At 42.5% G+C, this 14,757-nt stretch overlaps 2 protein-coding genes across 2 annotated transcripts in view; both read right to left on the bottom strand.

Moving 5' to 3' along the window:
- LOC111965245 (COP9 signalosome complex subunit 7a-like) overlaps nt 1–8,285 on the bottom strand; it is an 11,401-nt gene extending 3,116 nt beyond the window's left edge. Inside the window, 8 exon segments of the mRNA XM_023989317.2 lie at nt 1,596–1,765; nt 2,572–2,677; nt 3,108–3,123; nt 3,126–3,309; nt 5,283–5,371; nt 6,394–6,469; nt 6,654–6,776; nt 8,197–8,285. Coding sequence (XP_023845085.1) covers nt 1,596–1,765; nt 2,572–2,677; nt 3,108–3,123; nt 3,126–3,309; nt 5,283–5,371; nt 6,394–6,469; nt 6,654–6,776 — 764 coding nt within the window. The 5' untranslated portion in view covers nt 8,197–8,285.
- Nucleotides 8,286–11,155: 2,870 nt separating this feature from the next.
- On the bottom strand, nt 11,156–14,757 carry LOC111965248 (CD209 antigen-like protein C). The gene is made up of 6 exons (XM_023989319.2): nt 14,459–14,757; nt 13,627–13,737; nt 13,143–13,274; nt 12,367–12,518; nt 12,161–12,282; nt 11,156–11,824 (listed from the first exon to the last, which is right to left on the bottom strand). Exons 1-6 carry the CDS (start codon nt 14,544–14,546, stop codon nt 11,662–11,664), a joined length of 768 nt encoding a protein of 255 aa, XP_023845087.1. The 5' UTR covers nt 14,547–14,757; the 3' UTR covers nt 11,156–11,661.

The following is a 14,757-nucleotide window of genomic DNA, read 5'->3' as shown; positions in this document are numbered from 1 at the left end:
AGTTGCAACCGTAGTCTGGCTCTTTTATGGCGGTTTTGGAGCAGTGGCTTCTTCCTTGTTGAGCGGCCTTTCAGGTTATGTCTATATAGGACTCGTTTTACTGTAGAGATAGATAATTTTGTACCTGTTTCTCAGCGTCTTCACAAGGTCCTTGCTGTTGTTCTGGGGATTGATTTGCACTTTTCGCACCGAAGTACGTTTATCTCTAGGAGACAGAACACGTCTCCTTCCTGAGCGGTATGACGGCTGCGTGGTCCCATGGTGTTCATACTTGCGTACTATTGTTTGTACAGATGAACGTGGTACCTCAAGGCGTTTGGAAATCACTCCCAAGGATGAACCAGACTTGTGAAGGTCTACAATTGTTTTTCTGAGGTCTTGGCTGATTTCTTTAGATTTTTCCATGATGTCAAGCAAAGAGTTTGAAGGTAGGCCTTAAAATACATCCACAGGTACACCTCCAATTGACTCAAATTATGTCAATTAGCCTATCAGAAGCTTCTAAAGCCATGACATCATTTTCTGGAATTTTCCAAGCTGTTTAAAGGCACCGTCAACTTAGTGTATGTAAACTTCTGACCCACTGGAAATGTGATATAAGTGAAATAATCTGTCTGTAAACAATTGTTGGAAAAATGACTTGTGTCATGCACAAAGTAGATGTCCTAACCGACTTGCCAAAACTATAGTTTGTTAACAAGAAATTTGTGGAGTGGTTGAAAAACGATTTTTAATGACTCCAACCTAAGTGTATGTAAACTTCCGACTTCAACTGTACGTCCCTGGGCAATTTCCCAAATCAAGCAAATAAGTTCCTGTTTGTTTTAGTTCAAGATTTACGATAGTTGTAACACAACACAGTTATGAACAAGGTCTGTTTATGATGGCCTTTGTCACAACTCATTATGCCACATATTATTGCAGGGATGTTTCGATTACAATGTTGGCAAACAAATGACTATATTACTGTACTACTCTCCTACCACTTACGGTCAAGTGAATTATAATGACTCCTTTAACTGGAACAGAAAAACTAATCCTGTCATGTAATAAATAAATAAATAAACATTTCCTTTTAGCACCTGAAGCTTTAAAAAATAAATTTCGCCTCAGTGACATTAAGCCCAGAAGAGCGAGAGAGGGCCCCAGGTAGCGCTGTGAGTACCGCTACAAAGCACAGCCTCTCTGGCTAATGAAGATACGCTATGCAGACACACACACACAGTCACTATTCCCACTTCCACTGGCAGCTGSCGTTTAAATGGATGTTTGTTGTAAAAAAACGACCAAAATATTACTGTGTTCGAGTTGAAGACGCTGCGAAATGACATGAAACGCAGTGGTTGCATAATGGACTCCGTGCTGTTTGAATTCATCTGAAGCGATTGGAATGTTTTTTGCAACACACAAATGTTTCTTCCTGCCTCGGCTTGAACCACACCTCTGTCGTGACCCTGCCGTGACCCTGGAAGGACGAGGTCATGCTCAAAAGGCACCTAGGACTGACTAGCCCACCAACATCAAATGGTAACGCCTATAAAATAAATAAAACAATGGAAATATGGGATTGACCTAAGGAATATCACCTTACTTACCCTTTGACCTTTGAACTCTTCTTGCCCGGTTGCCGTGGTTCCTGAGAGGAGGCGGGGTCTCGTGGCTCGGCCGGCTGGTCTGCATCCTGATTGGACGCGGCTCCAGCGGCGGCGGGGCCGGACGACGGTGAGGCGGAGCTGGCCTTTAGCGTTTTCTGGAGGTTGGACACCTGAGAGAGAGAGATAAGGAAAGGTAAACTAATGAAGTTAGCGCAGAACAGATGTGCCTGATTCAAACTAAGGCCAACTCAGAATGTACTGGGCTGGCTTGGATATTTTCTTCTCACAAGGTCCTTTCCAGCAGCTATGGTGGATGCGTAATCAGGCCAGCCCCAATACAGCTTGGCACTGGTTTGGCTCAGTAATGTGAAAAGCTTAAGGTGTTGTTACTATTTCTAATAAGAAGAGGTTAGAGAGTAACTTCTACCTCAAGCTGGAGAAGACTGACTCAGAGGACAGAAAAGCCACCTGTGGCCTACAGCCTCAATAAAGACACTGGAGAGAGCTCTAAATTGGACACTGAAATAGGTCATTGAGTAATGAGTATACGTTTTGCTTATGGCTTCACCTCTAGTGTGAGGGTTTACTCCAGCCAAAACCTGTCCACAAAAATAAGACCACGAAGTGAGGAATTCTTGTATTGAGGTTAATGAGCGTCAAATTTGGCCAACAAAACATTTAATTGCTAATTTGCTATCGTAATGGTTAAGTTGTTACGAATGCACTGATGTAAGTGGATACACATGGCATTTCGGCATGTGGCAAAACGGCTTTATAATGGAGTTGTGCCTATTGTTGATAGGCGCATCTGCCCTCTCATTAGCTAGAATGGACCCACCTGATCTCGCCTCCTCCTGCCTGCCTTCCATCTTTGAGGACATGTATTTCCATTGTTAAGAGCTGTCACTCGACTATCTTGTCAACATAATAGATCATCTTTGACCCTACCCAGAGAAAAGTGGCTACTGGTACTAACCTCTGTCTCCACCTGAACTTTGACCTTCAGCTGGCTCTCTCTGTATTGGTTGGCTCTGGTTACCTGCTCCTCGATCCCACACAGGACCGCCTCACACCCTGAACACCTGAGAGAGACAGATCATTATTTAGACACTGAATGAAGATCATACTATCTATTTATATCCCATTCTATACATCATATTTATTGCATCTATCATGTCCACTGTTATTTTATTGTTTACTATTTTAATTTGTCTCGTTTAAAAAGCGTATTGGTCATTATTATGCATCCACTGTGAGAAATGTGTTCTATAAATAAAGTTTAACTTCGTCCCACACACCACAACACACACACACACACACACACACACACACACACAACACACCACACACACACACACACACACACACACACACACACACACACACACACACACACACACACACACACACACACACACACCCTGGGTTGGAGTAAATTCCATTTCAATTCATGAAGTAAACTGAAATGGCACTTCTAGCACCGCTCTTCGCACACACATATCACTAACTAACCACTCCTGCAGTGTGTGGCTATGTTGGGCAGCTCGTTGGGCCCCAGGTCTCGGCCCACGCTGCAGTCCACCTCCACCTGCTGGTTCCTCTGGTCCAGCTTGCCCTGAATGATGTCACAGTAGACCGCCTCAATCAGCAGGTCCTCCARCTCCCGCACRTTCTTCAGCTCCAGCTGCTGCAGGAGCAGGGAGTAGGGCAGGCACTGGGGGAAGAGGGAGACAGAGAATGTCAAATTCTATTATGTTGGGTCAATAGAAGTGAACAAGCACAGAGAGAGAAGAGAGAGAGATGTTGAATTTGAGATGCTCTTTATGACGTTAGTGAGGAGGGAGTCGAGCGAGGGTGGTGGGGACAGAGAGAGGGCAAGAGAGAATGTCAAATTCTTCTATGTTGGGTCAACAGAAGTTATCTGGTACAGAGAGGGAGAGAGAGAGAAAGAATTTGAGATGCTCTTTATTACTTCAGTGAGGAGAGAGAAGAGATGATGTAAGAGTGAGGAATGGAAAGGTAAGAGAGAGGGGTATAGGAAGGGAGGGCGGGTCAACATAAATGTACAAAACCATTACATCAAAATAGCTACCAGAGATAGAGGGGTTTAGAGTTTTAAAGGGGCAGTGCAGTAAAAAAAAAAATTATGTAACTTGTATTTATTTATATATTTCCACACTATGAGGTCAGAAATTCAGAAATTGTGATTATGACTTTTGTGTAAAAGCTGTTTGAAAAAAATGCTTGGAATTTCAGCTGGTTCAGGTAGGATGGATTTTTTTTTGGCCCACATCATGATGTCGCAATGTAATATGATTATATAGACCAATGACTGTTCATCTGGGTAAGGGAAAGGGCTTTARACCATCTTATCAGCCAATCAGGGCGGTGTATGTAAATATCTTCAMATTTGTTTCCTAACGCCCACACGATCAAACTGAGCATTTCAAGGGCCAAAGGAGGCTCGGGGAAATAAATTATAAAAAATATATTTTGTAGTTATTTTCATTAAATAAACAGTGATTTATTAGACATAGTGATGATTTAAAAATACAATTACAAAGACTGCATGGGGGCTTTAACAAGTCTTTATTGGGCAATTCAAGCATAGATTCACCCATTTTGAATGTTTTTGTGCATCTCTGAGCGATGTTCTGTCGATTCCCGGGGTCATTTCATGTTTTCATGTGCATCTGAGCTATTCGCCGTTAAAGCAGACAGAAATACAGCCGGCCAATAACTCAGATACACATGAAAACCTGAAATGACCCCGGGAATCAACAGAACATCGCGCAGAGTTATAATGATATAACATTTGAATGGGTGAATCTTTGCGTTAAGGTGTGCCCGTACAGAGGTTCAATGTGGCATACTTATACTATGACAGTATAAAAAATAAGACGGGAAGAGAAAGACCAGAGAGAAATGGGGGAGGGAGGGAGAAGGGAGAGTAATAGAGAAAGAGAGAAATGAATCAATCAATTATTTATTGGGGAGAGTGGCGAGAATGAGATATGGGTGAAAGCAAGGTAGGAAGAGAGACGGCAGAGGGAGAAAAAAATAATGAAATGTGGATGGGCTCGAAATGAGAGTTAGATGAATAGACAACAGAGAGCAACAAATACACAAAGAGACAGAGAGCTCAAAGAAGAAAGGACAGAATACTTAACACGGTATCTAGACAGTATCTCATAATGATTTCAATCTCAGCCGCTGTCATTCTCATCTATGTGATATAAATAAAGTTAAACCACATCACAGACAGACTCTTAATCAAGTCCTTCACAACACAGAGTCATTTATCTTGTTCACGTGTCAAGAGTTACAAAGCAAGTTGTCTCATAACCACATCATTAAAATCAAAGCTGAGCAAATTACTTGCTATTTTTGGTACTGAAGCTTGCTGAGTATTGTTAGGACTACCGTTGTAGGTAGGCTATTAGAGTCCATGGAAATACTGCACAAAATTATTATTTGACCGGCAATCATTTAATAACAAAATAAACAGAAAAACTAGACAAGATAAATCCAGAGAGCGTTACGTTCAGATTAAATGGATGATGGCTRTCATTATATTACATATCATTATAAACTACTTATATAATTATAATGTGAGTGACACCCATTGAGCGTACTAAAGCTAGCAGGGTAAGGAATTTAAAACCAGATGAACAGGTGGAACTCTACCTTGAGATTGGATGCCAGACTGATGATGGAGAGGTGACGGAGTTTGTTCCTCTGGGCTGGGGTCAACTCTGGGAGAGAGGCTGCCCTCTCTGAAAGAATAACATAACGCAAACAGACAAGGAAAAGAAACAGACAGCGAAAGAGCAACAGAAAAGGGACACATTATGACAGGGACACATCATGACAGGGACACATCCCTACAAACACAAGGGTACAGGCTCTGTCCAGGCAGAAACTGCTGCTGCCTGCTAAATTCCACAAGGGAATACAATGAAAAGTCGTTTGAGTGTGTGTGCCTGCGCATGTGGATGCTTTAAAAAAAAAAACTTGAGTATTCCTCTGTGCTCCATTTTGCAATTCTAAAAAGCACTATGAAAGTGAATACGGTATGTTGACATAAGATGTGTACTTCTCTCTTCCGTTTTGCTCGTCTCTTATGAAGTCTTGTTACATAAATGGGTTGCTAAAGAATGACAAGTCCTTTACATATTCCGGTATTTCAAAGGGCATTCAGGATTTCATTTGGCAGTTTGTGAAAATGCAACCAATTACAACCAATACTATGTCTATCCAATGTCTATCAAAACGTCAGAGAAGTCTGTCCCTGATTAAGTCCCAATGAGCTCTCCTTCCTCCTAAAGTGCGCACTTGTTCACTATTCCCCACAAATGTAAAAGCATTGGATTGACGTAGGCAGGCTAGAGCAGTGATAAGTCAACTGTTTCAGCGGGCACCCCCTTTCTTCCACCAGAAGTTCTGGGGACCCCATTTTTTTTCACCAGKAATGCTAGCGGGAGTTTCCATATACCAGTTATTTAATTCCAAATCCAYGAAGGAAAGTGAACCAGTGCATWYTTCTAGAGAAAGGAGAGKTTATTGGGGACGCAACCTCTGYCGTGCCAAACATTGTCACTTGGCTCCTCGTATAGGATCAAATAAAGTCTTGTGGTTGACTCTGTAAATGATCGGGGGCTGTGACAACCTACAACATTGATGAGTTGCATTGCCTGCAGGGCCGATGAGCAGGGAKAGAAATACTGCTAATAATAAAACAGCTCCAGGGCCACTACATGACTTATTCACACAGCACCGCTGCCTGCCACTGTCGTACCTTTATAGTCACAGTAGGTTCCATAGGCGAAGAGGTTGAGTAGCTGATACACTGGAGCGTGCGGGCCTGTCTCCAGCTTGGGGTAGAGTAGAAGAAGAAGGTGGGTGGGGGGGTAATAGGGTGAGAGCTTGGGGTAGAGTAGAAGAAGAAGGTGGGTGGGGGGGACAGTAAGAGGGGGCTTGTTAGGGTCTCTAGCTATACCACCTCCAGWGAGAGCTGTGCCTTGAGAACGGCTGTGACTGTGTGCGTGTGTGTGTTACCTCTCTGACGTTGGGCAGCTCAAGGATGTCTGAGAACACGTAGAGGCCTGGTGTCTCCAGCAGAGAACTTATTGCCTGGGCCAACGCCGGGCCTGAGAGAGAGAGGAGCTGCTCTACCTCCATCTGAGAGATAGAGAGACAGAGAGTGAGAGAGAGTGTGCAAGAGAGAGAACTAGCAAAAAAGACAGAAGGCAAACAGAAGTGAGTAAGAGAAAGACGAAATGAGGATAAGAGAAATAATGACAGATAATGCAAGACAGTGAGAGAATGGGGGAAGAGAGGGGAGGGAGGAAAGGAAAAAAGTGAAGAGACTTAAAATTGTCTTGAATAAAATTGTTGACCTTCAATGAACCGTTAATGCTGCATAACTTACATGTATGAGGCTGATCGGCTTCTTTTGAATAGCAAGACAACTTGAATGCTTTGTTAATGTATGCCTGTAGCTCTGTCTAACCAAAACAATTACACAAATAGCCCTTGTGGCAAGACTCCAAGTCAGTAATTCAATTTTCCCTCTCATAAACTGATGTGTAGGCAAGTGTTTTGAAAAACACCCTTCTGGTCAAAGCCAGTCACAGTCACAGACACAGATGATTATTTTACATAATTAAATAGGCCTTGCTTAATTTGAATATGAAATTGGCCCTACTAAAAGCACTGAGAATGTATTATTTGAGATCTATCCTATTTGTATTTGATATACTGTGCTATTTGGTGAGAATAATAGGYACACACAACATTACTTATAAATAGCCTAGCTAGCTACGTAGTAGTAACCTTCCTAGGCTGGGCACTAGGACACTCCATGCCATTGTCAGATAACCATGACTTTGCACACCTAGCTACTACTTCACAATGTAGCTATTTAGGTAGCCTATTAAACTCAACTAGTCGGCTACTATAGGCTAGCTTGGGCACAATGTTGTGGAAAATATTGACTGACATGTAAAACAAGGAATCATGTCAGATCAATTCTATCTGCATCGTTCGACCTACTAAACTTGGCACTAGTGTGGAGTGTTTTGAGTCAAGTTCATTCAATGCTGAGTCCCAGGGCAGGGACCGATTTTCTGACTAGTAGTAACGTTGGCTATCTAGCTAACGTCACACAGTCTTGTGTCTTTTTTTAATGTCACACAGTCATGAACAACCGATTGCATGCTAGCCTAGAAGGGAGCTAGTTCACTAGCTCTTTGTGGTAGATTTTCAAGAGAAATTATACTTAGAAACTGTCCCAAAGAATCACAAACTAAAAAGATTGCTAAAGTTTGACCAACTGTTGTAGCAAAACTAGCACATAGGAGCTAGCTAGCTAGCTTACTACAGCAGTATGACTATGAGGAGTCATGCTAGCTGCTGCTAACGTTACCACTACAGCTCGAGGCATGACCGTAAAGCTGTAATGTTAGGCCTCTTCCTGTTTTTTGGTTGTCTACCGACTCAACTCTAACGTAGCTAAATGATGCAAGGGCAACCATGCGATTACCTTTATTTAAAACTAGTTTACAAATATGTCCATAGGGGGGAAAAAGCAACAAAATACCTTATTGGTAAGCTAACTCAAGTTGATAGCCTGTCCCCCGAATCGCTCAGTTCCGCCGTCCGTGCACGTTTGACAACAAAGGAGAACATCACTGCTCATTGGGCGAAACGTGAAAAGGAGGAGGGGAGTGTTTGTCTTGACTGACAGGGGACTGAGCGGACCAGATGGTTGCTTAAAAGAGTGCCATCTTGTGGCAAAATATTATGTTCTTCGATGTGGTTTATTGGCGATTGGCATCCAACGTTATGTTGGATTGCCGCCACCTACTGTACTGGAGTGTGGGCCAGAGACAGGGAGAAGCTAAATCCTATCTGGCAGCCCCGTTTCTCTAAAAACAGATAACCAAATATTTGAGACTATATCTAATGACGTTCTACTCAATATACTATTTAAACTAATTTTCTGTATTCCCTTCTCCCTCACACTAGATATCAGCCCCTCTCTTTGCCTCTGATACTGCCACACTGTAGCAATACATGCTCCACAGTCTCTGTTTCCTAGTAATAATCACATTTTCCCGTTGAATGCTTTCCTATCACGTTTAAGGTCTTATTCAACTGGCTGTGACCCACCCTTAATATTGTACGAAAAATTGCCTCCTCTCTCCTGTCCCTTGCTGCCGTCCTCCCCTCCCCAACTTTCCTCTGTACTTGAAATAAATGCCTGCCCTTAGTATCTCTATTCCACTGTTCCTGCCATCTCTGCACCATCACTGTCCATATCAAGCTCGTTGAAACTACAACATCAACATCCCCACTAATAAGTGCTTATTTAGCCAGTACACTAACTGCCTCGTTCCCCTCCACCCCGACATGGGCTGGGACCCAAGGAAGTCTTATCTGTTTAGGTCTTGTCTAATACGTGAGCTAAATGACTGGTGACTCATCAACACTGCCCATGAATCAGAGCAACTATTCTGTCTGGCTTGACTTCCTCCACCCACTGCCAGGCCAACAGTATGGCCATCAGCTCCGCTGTATATACACATTCCTGCACTACAAATGCTGACCCAGTACTTCCTGTCCTCGGATCTTTTGAACCATCTGTGTAAATGGCCACAGAATCCTGAAACACAGTATCCAGACGTCTCTTGAACAAATCAGATGGATCAACACCATCCCTATCTTTSTGTAGTCTCTCCAACACTTCTAGATCAACTACTGGAGGCGAGAGTAGTCATAGTGGATTTACAGGAATAGCTACCGTTGGACTAAACTCCCTTCCATACAGTCCCATCTCCTTTGCCTGGATATTTCCCACCCAAAGCTTGTGTTCTGTCTTYRCTCATGTTCCCAGCATGCCTGTAAAATCCCTTTCGCAGGATGAGACATCCCATGTCCCTATAGGTTGACCCAATAATTAATTGCCAGCTGCTGTCTGCTAATCTGCAATGGCATATCCCCCATCTCCACCTGTAGTGCAGCCACTGGGGACGTCCGAAACACACCACTACATATTCTGAGTCCTTGTCCCTGGATGACATCTAGCCTTTCCAATGAGGTCTGGGCTGCCGAACCATACCCTATACTGTCATAGTCTACTACAGATCGGATCAATGCAACATACATGGACCTCAATGAGGAACGCCCAGCCCCCCCCTCCTTCCCCGTCAGACAGCACATCACATTTAGCACCTTCTTACACTTTCCCACCACTCTCTCAACGTGTTCTGCCCAGGTCAGTCAAAAAAGAGAGAACAAGAGAATAGAATGAAAGACGAAGAAGAAAAGTATACCCCAGGGAACATGAAGGCCCCAACCCTCTCCAAGTTTCTCCCATATAACCTCAAGCGTTCCTCATCTCCCACCTTCCTCCTGGCAAAAAAAACACAGTCTTGAGTTTTCTCWACAGAGAACCTGAATCCCCACATTAATGCCCACCGCTCAACCTCATCGATTGCTTCCTGTACCTTCCTATGTACGGCACATTTCTTCCTCTCTTCCATRAGGCCCCATCATCTGCAAATAACGTCTTCCCAATATCCRGCCGTACCTGAGAGTTAACATCATTGATCATGATTGAGAACAACAGAGGACTAATCACGCTCCCCTGYGGTGTACCGTTATCCATCAGGTAGCTGCCTGATAGAGATTTCCACACCCTCACCAAACAGGAAATCCTTTATCCAGTTGTAATTTCTTCCTCCTACCCCAATAATATCAATTTTGATGAACAACCCCTCCTTCCATATCATATTATATTCCTTCTCCACATAAAAAAACTACAACAGTCTCCTTGTTCACCTGAGCCTTCCTGACCTCTGCTTCTAAGCAGAGCACTGGGTCCATATTTGCCCTACCCTTCCTGAATCCACTCTAATGTGGTGATGATCTCCAGAAAGTAATTTAGCCTCTCCGTAATTATACGTTCCATAATCTTACATACATGTGATGTTAAAGCTATTGGCCGATAGCTGGTTGGCCTCGTTGGGTCCTTCCCTGGCTTCTGGATTGGTACCACTACTGCCTCCTTCCAACTACTTGGTAGTTTCCCCTCCTCCCACCCTCTGTTGTACAACACCAAGGCAAAATATTATGTCAGAAACAGTGTTGTCTTAAAGAAATTAAAATACGATTTCTAGATTAGAGATACAAATTAAAAAACATAATTTCAGCAAATAAATGTGTTTAAATGTGTAAAAAAAAAATTCAGGCTACATCATTGAACAATAAAACAATGGATGAGCAAAGACACAGGAGAAAGCAACAGATGTTCATCAAAGTCAATTCAAACATTTTTTTTTAATTCCAGTAAAATGTAACATGCACTGGAAAAACCCCAGACACAAACCAGAAAGAAACATCAGAGGAAGAGTAATTCATTTGAAAATACAGTTTTTATTGACACATTAACTCTCAGGAATACATGTTCATGGTTAGTGCAGCAATACAGTATATTTTGGAGATTTCTGTACAGGTCACACACATTAAAAAAAGGCATGCAGATTGCTCAAAAGTATCACAGCAATCAGTTTGGCAAGCAGCAGAGTTGATTAGAGCATCTACCTCCTTGATTGCAGTAACTGATTTACTAAATTGAGTGCATTAATTWMAATTCTCCTTGCAGAAGGTGCCAGATTTGCTAGATATTTGCATCTGTTATTTTCAGTACGGAATGAACATTTCATGAAACTAGCTAYACCATAAAACTATCTTTATCTCCTCTTGTCATTCGATATCTTAGTCCTTCTCTYAACCTCTCMWGTCCCATTTTGTTTTATGKTTTCTGAAAAATACTAAGTAATACGCACACTTGGYATTGTAGTTGAGTACATCTGACCCATAACCAGTTTCCAGAACAGTAATTTCACTTTTATAGCGCTTTTCATTGCACTAAAACATCTCAAATCGCTTGAAAGACAGAAGAAGGATCAACTATTTAAGACAACATTGCCATCATTCATGAATACATGGACGGCAGATCTAGGTGACCGGGAAGTTCATGGCTTAGTTTTAGTCCTGTGAATCAGTCCAGCCGGATGGCATCCATCTGACAAATGCGTTTGTAGATGTTGTCACACGGCACGTCAAACCAAGTCTGCGAATGGCTGTCCAAGGTGGCACAGTCTTCCCCATGTGATCCTCCTGACTGATGATTGTCAGGCTCAGAGCTGTACTCATTCCAATACCTGAAAGAGAGACAGGGAGAGAGGAGAGGAGAGATAGAGATAGAGAAAGAGAGACAGAGAGACAGAAGGGTGGAGGGAGAGAAAGAGAGGGGGTAGGGAGAGGGAGTAAGGGAGTAAGGGAGAGAGAGACAAATAGAAAGGCCATAAACAAAAGGAGGGAGGCAGTTAGGGAAAGAGGTAGAAAAAGAGGGAACGGGAGAATAGAATGAAAGAAGAAGAAGGAAAATAACAATTGAGAAAGGGAGCAAGGGAATGAGACAGTGTAAAAAAGTAACTATTTGCCTCCCTCTCATTATAACACGTGATAGTGGATTATTTAGAATGGGCTTCACATACTTGTTTGTCAGTGTTGTGTTGTCCACCCATCTCCAATCCCCTTCCTTCTCTATATCTGATAGGCCAATCCAGAAGTGGTAGTCAAACCCGCCAATCCTCCGGGCCTCTTTTTCCAGAGCGTCCTACAAGCAAGCACAGTTATGGTTACAATGAGGGGAATAGACATACACAAAAACACACACCCACACACACAGACACTATCTTACGTGCTGTTCCTTGCTGTGCAGGATGGTAAGGTGGCTGCCTAGGGATGTACAACTGTCTCTGCTGCTCGGCCAGTCCATCTTGTCATTACTGAAGGAGTAACATTTCTCATCTACATGAATCCAGCCCTCAGGACACTCCCTACACTTCCTTACTGTGAGAAGAGGAGAGGAGAAAGAGAAGAGGAGGAGAACAGGAATAGAGAGGTAAAGAGATGAAGAGGGGAAGATGAAAAGGACAAAGAGAGACAGATGAGTGAATATGCATGGGTAATTAATGTCTTATGTATACTGTATAGTGCACACTGTAAAGTATAAAACTGTAATTGATATGGTCATTTGGGGTATTATCAACAGTAAAATACTGTGAAACGTTTTACTGCAGCATACTGTAAATTATGTTGCATTGTGGGAACATTTTGTGGGCAGGGAAAGAATTGCTGTATTTGGAATGGTACTGTAATTCYGTCCCATAGAATACAGTACTGTACCGTATTCTTGGAGCACCAAAAACCTTTTGACCACTAGTGGGTGCATGGTATTGTTGATTCTAGCTCTATTTCTGATGCACCCTTTAGTGAGAGTGCTGTACCAACTTAACTGGTATGTAGTAGTGCCGCATCAATTTAAAGTATATWGTTGACAGATGCCTCCAAGTAACTGTTAACTTCACGGTAACCCCTTTACAGTGCACCATTTCTTACGTGAAATAATGTAATAGTGAACGACAGTTGTCTAAAGTATCTATCCACTCTGAATTACACTTAGTCCCCCTTTACCTGTCTTTGAGCAGGTCTGGCCCAGTTTGGAGTAGTCATCACAGAGATAGACATAACGTGCTCGAACTGAGTTCAGCTTCAGGGTCAGAGCCGCTGCCTCCAGGGGAACACTAGGTAACGGCCTGCTAAACACTGAGAGAGAGAGAGAGAGAGAGAGAGAGAGAGAGAGAGAGAGAGAGAGATTGAGAAAGAGAATGAACAAAGAAGAATATATACAGAATTGGTGTTTCTTTAAAAATAGTGAATGCTCTCAGTGTGTTATAAATACTAAACAGCCTGGGCTGCCAGAGAGTGAGAGTCCTGGGAGGGAACAAATTTCACAATTCTGGACTTTTGTTCCTCTTGGATTGCACAACTCCCACAACTATCGTTACCATTCTGCATGCCAAAGAAGGCATGACAAGTAAAAGTAAGGGAGAGGGGGGTGCTGGGTTGGAGAGAGAGAAAAAGAGACAGAGAGAGAGAGAGATTGATGTTTACTCACAGAGTACGCTCAGAGCGATGTTGGCACAGATGGATGCCAATAGACCAATCAGCACAAAGAGGGCAGTCTGACCTCTGAGACACTCTGACCCCCTCTTCAGCTCCTGGGCATCTGATTGGACAGATTACAGCTTAATGCAAAGGATGACACATTTACAATTCATTTACATTGGAGTCATTTAGCATTTAACTATAGGTAAAAAAAAMCACATATAACAGTCATTGCAAGTCGGCAGGTAGCCTAGTGGTTAGAGCGTTGGGCCAGTAACCRAAACGTTGCTGGATTGAATCCCTGAGCTGACAAGGTAAAAATCTGTCGTTCTGCCCCTGAACAAGGCAGTTAACCCACTGTTCCCCGGTAGGCCGTCATTGTAAATAAGAATTTGTTCTTAACTGACTTGGTTAGTTAAATAAAGGTTCAATTTAAAATTMARAAGTAAAACCTTCTTCAAAATAACATGAAYCTGTCAAATCAGTGCCAGTAAGAAAAAAGTTCATTGTTTTTCACCTGTCATTCACCTTTCATGCTTCAGAAGTCCTTTGACTATGAACAACCCCTCTCTAATCTATCTGTAACTGTCTACAATTTTACAGTGGGCTAACATGGAACCATAACATTGTAAAAAGGTGACAATCACTTCAAAAATATTTAAAAGGATTAGCGCTAAAGGAGTCCAAAGGAACTGATGATAGCCAATACACTGAAAGACTATCTGTAAAACTCACACTGACTATTCCTTAAAGAGATACCATGTCCTTAGAGTTATGGTCCATCTCACACTTATCCATGTACGCTAGTACGCACACACACACACACACACACAAACACTTACTGTGGCTGTTTAGGATAGGCTTGTTTCCTCTGCAGGATATATCCTCAGTAAACTCGTTAAGACTGGTATAGTTCTCTACCTCATCCATGATTGAAGTTTCGGTTCTTCACCAGCTCTTCTCACTACAATCACTAGTTAACTTACTAATACCAACTATTGCAGAACCTCCCAACTTTGTAACTAACTGTAAATAAAGTTAAAGTTGCAATTCTGTTCCACAAATTGTTTGCCCAGTATCCTTTCAGCAATATTTACTGTTGCTCCTCCAGAAATTCACTGGCAGTTCTTATAGTGTTGCA

The sequence above is a fragment of the Salvelinus sp. IW2-2015 genome, linkage group LG6.1, assembly GCF_002910315.2.
Source record: "Salvelinus sp. IW2-2015 linkage group LG6.1, ASM291031v2, whole genome shotgun sequence".
NCBI lineage: Eukaryota > Metazoa > Chordata > Actinopteri > Salmoniformes > Salmonidae > Salvelinus > Salvelinus sp. IW2-2015.
The sequence above is the reverse complement of the archived record's forward strand: the minus strand, read 5'-3'. Positions and strand labels throughout refer to the sequence as shown.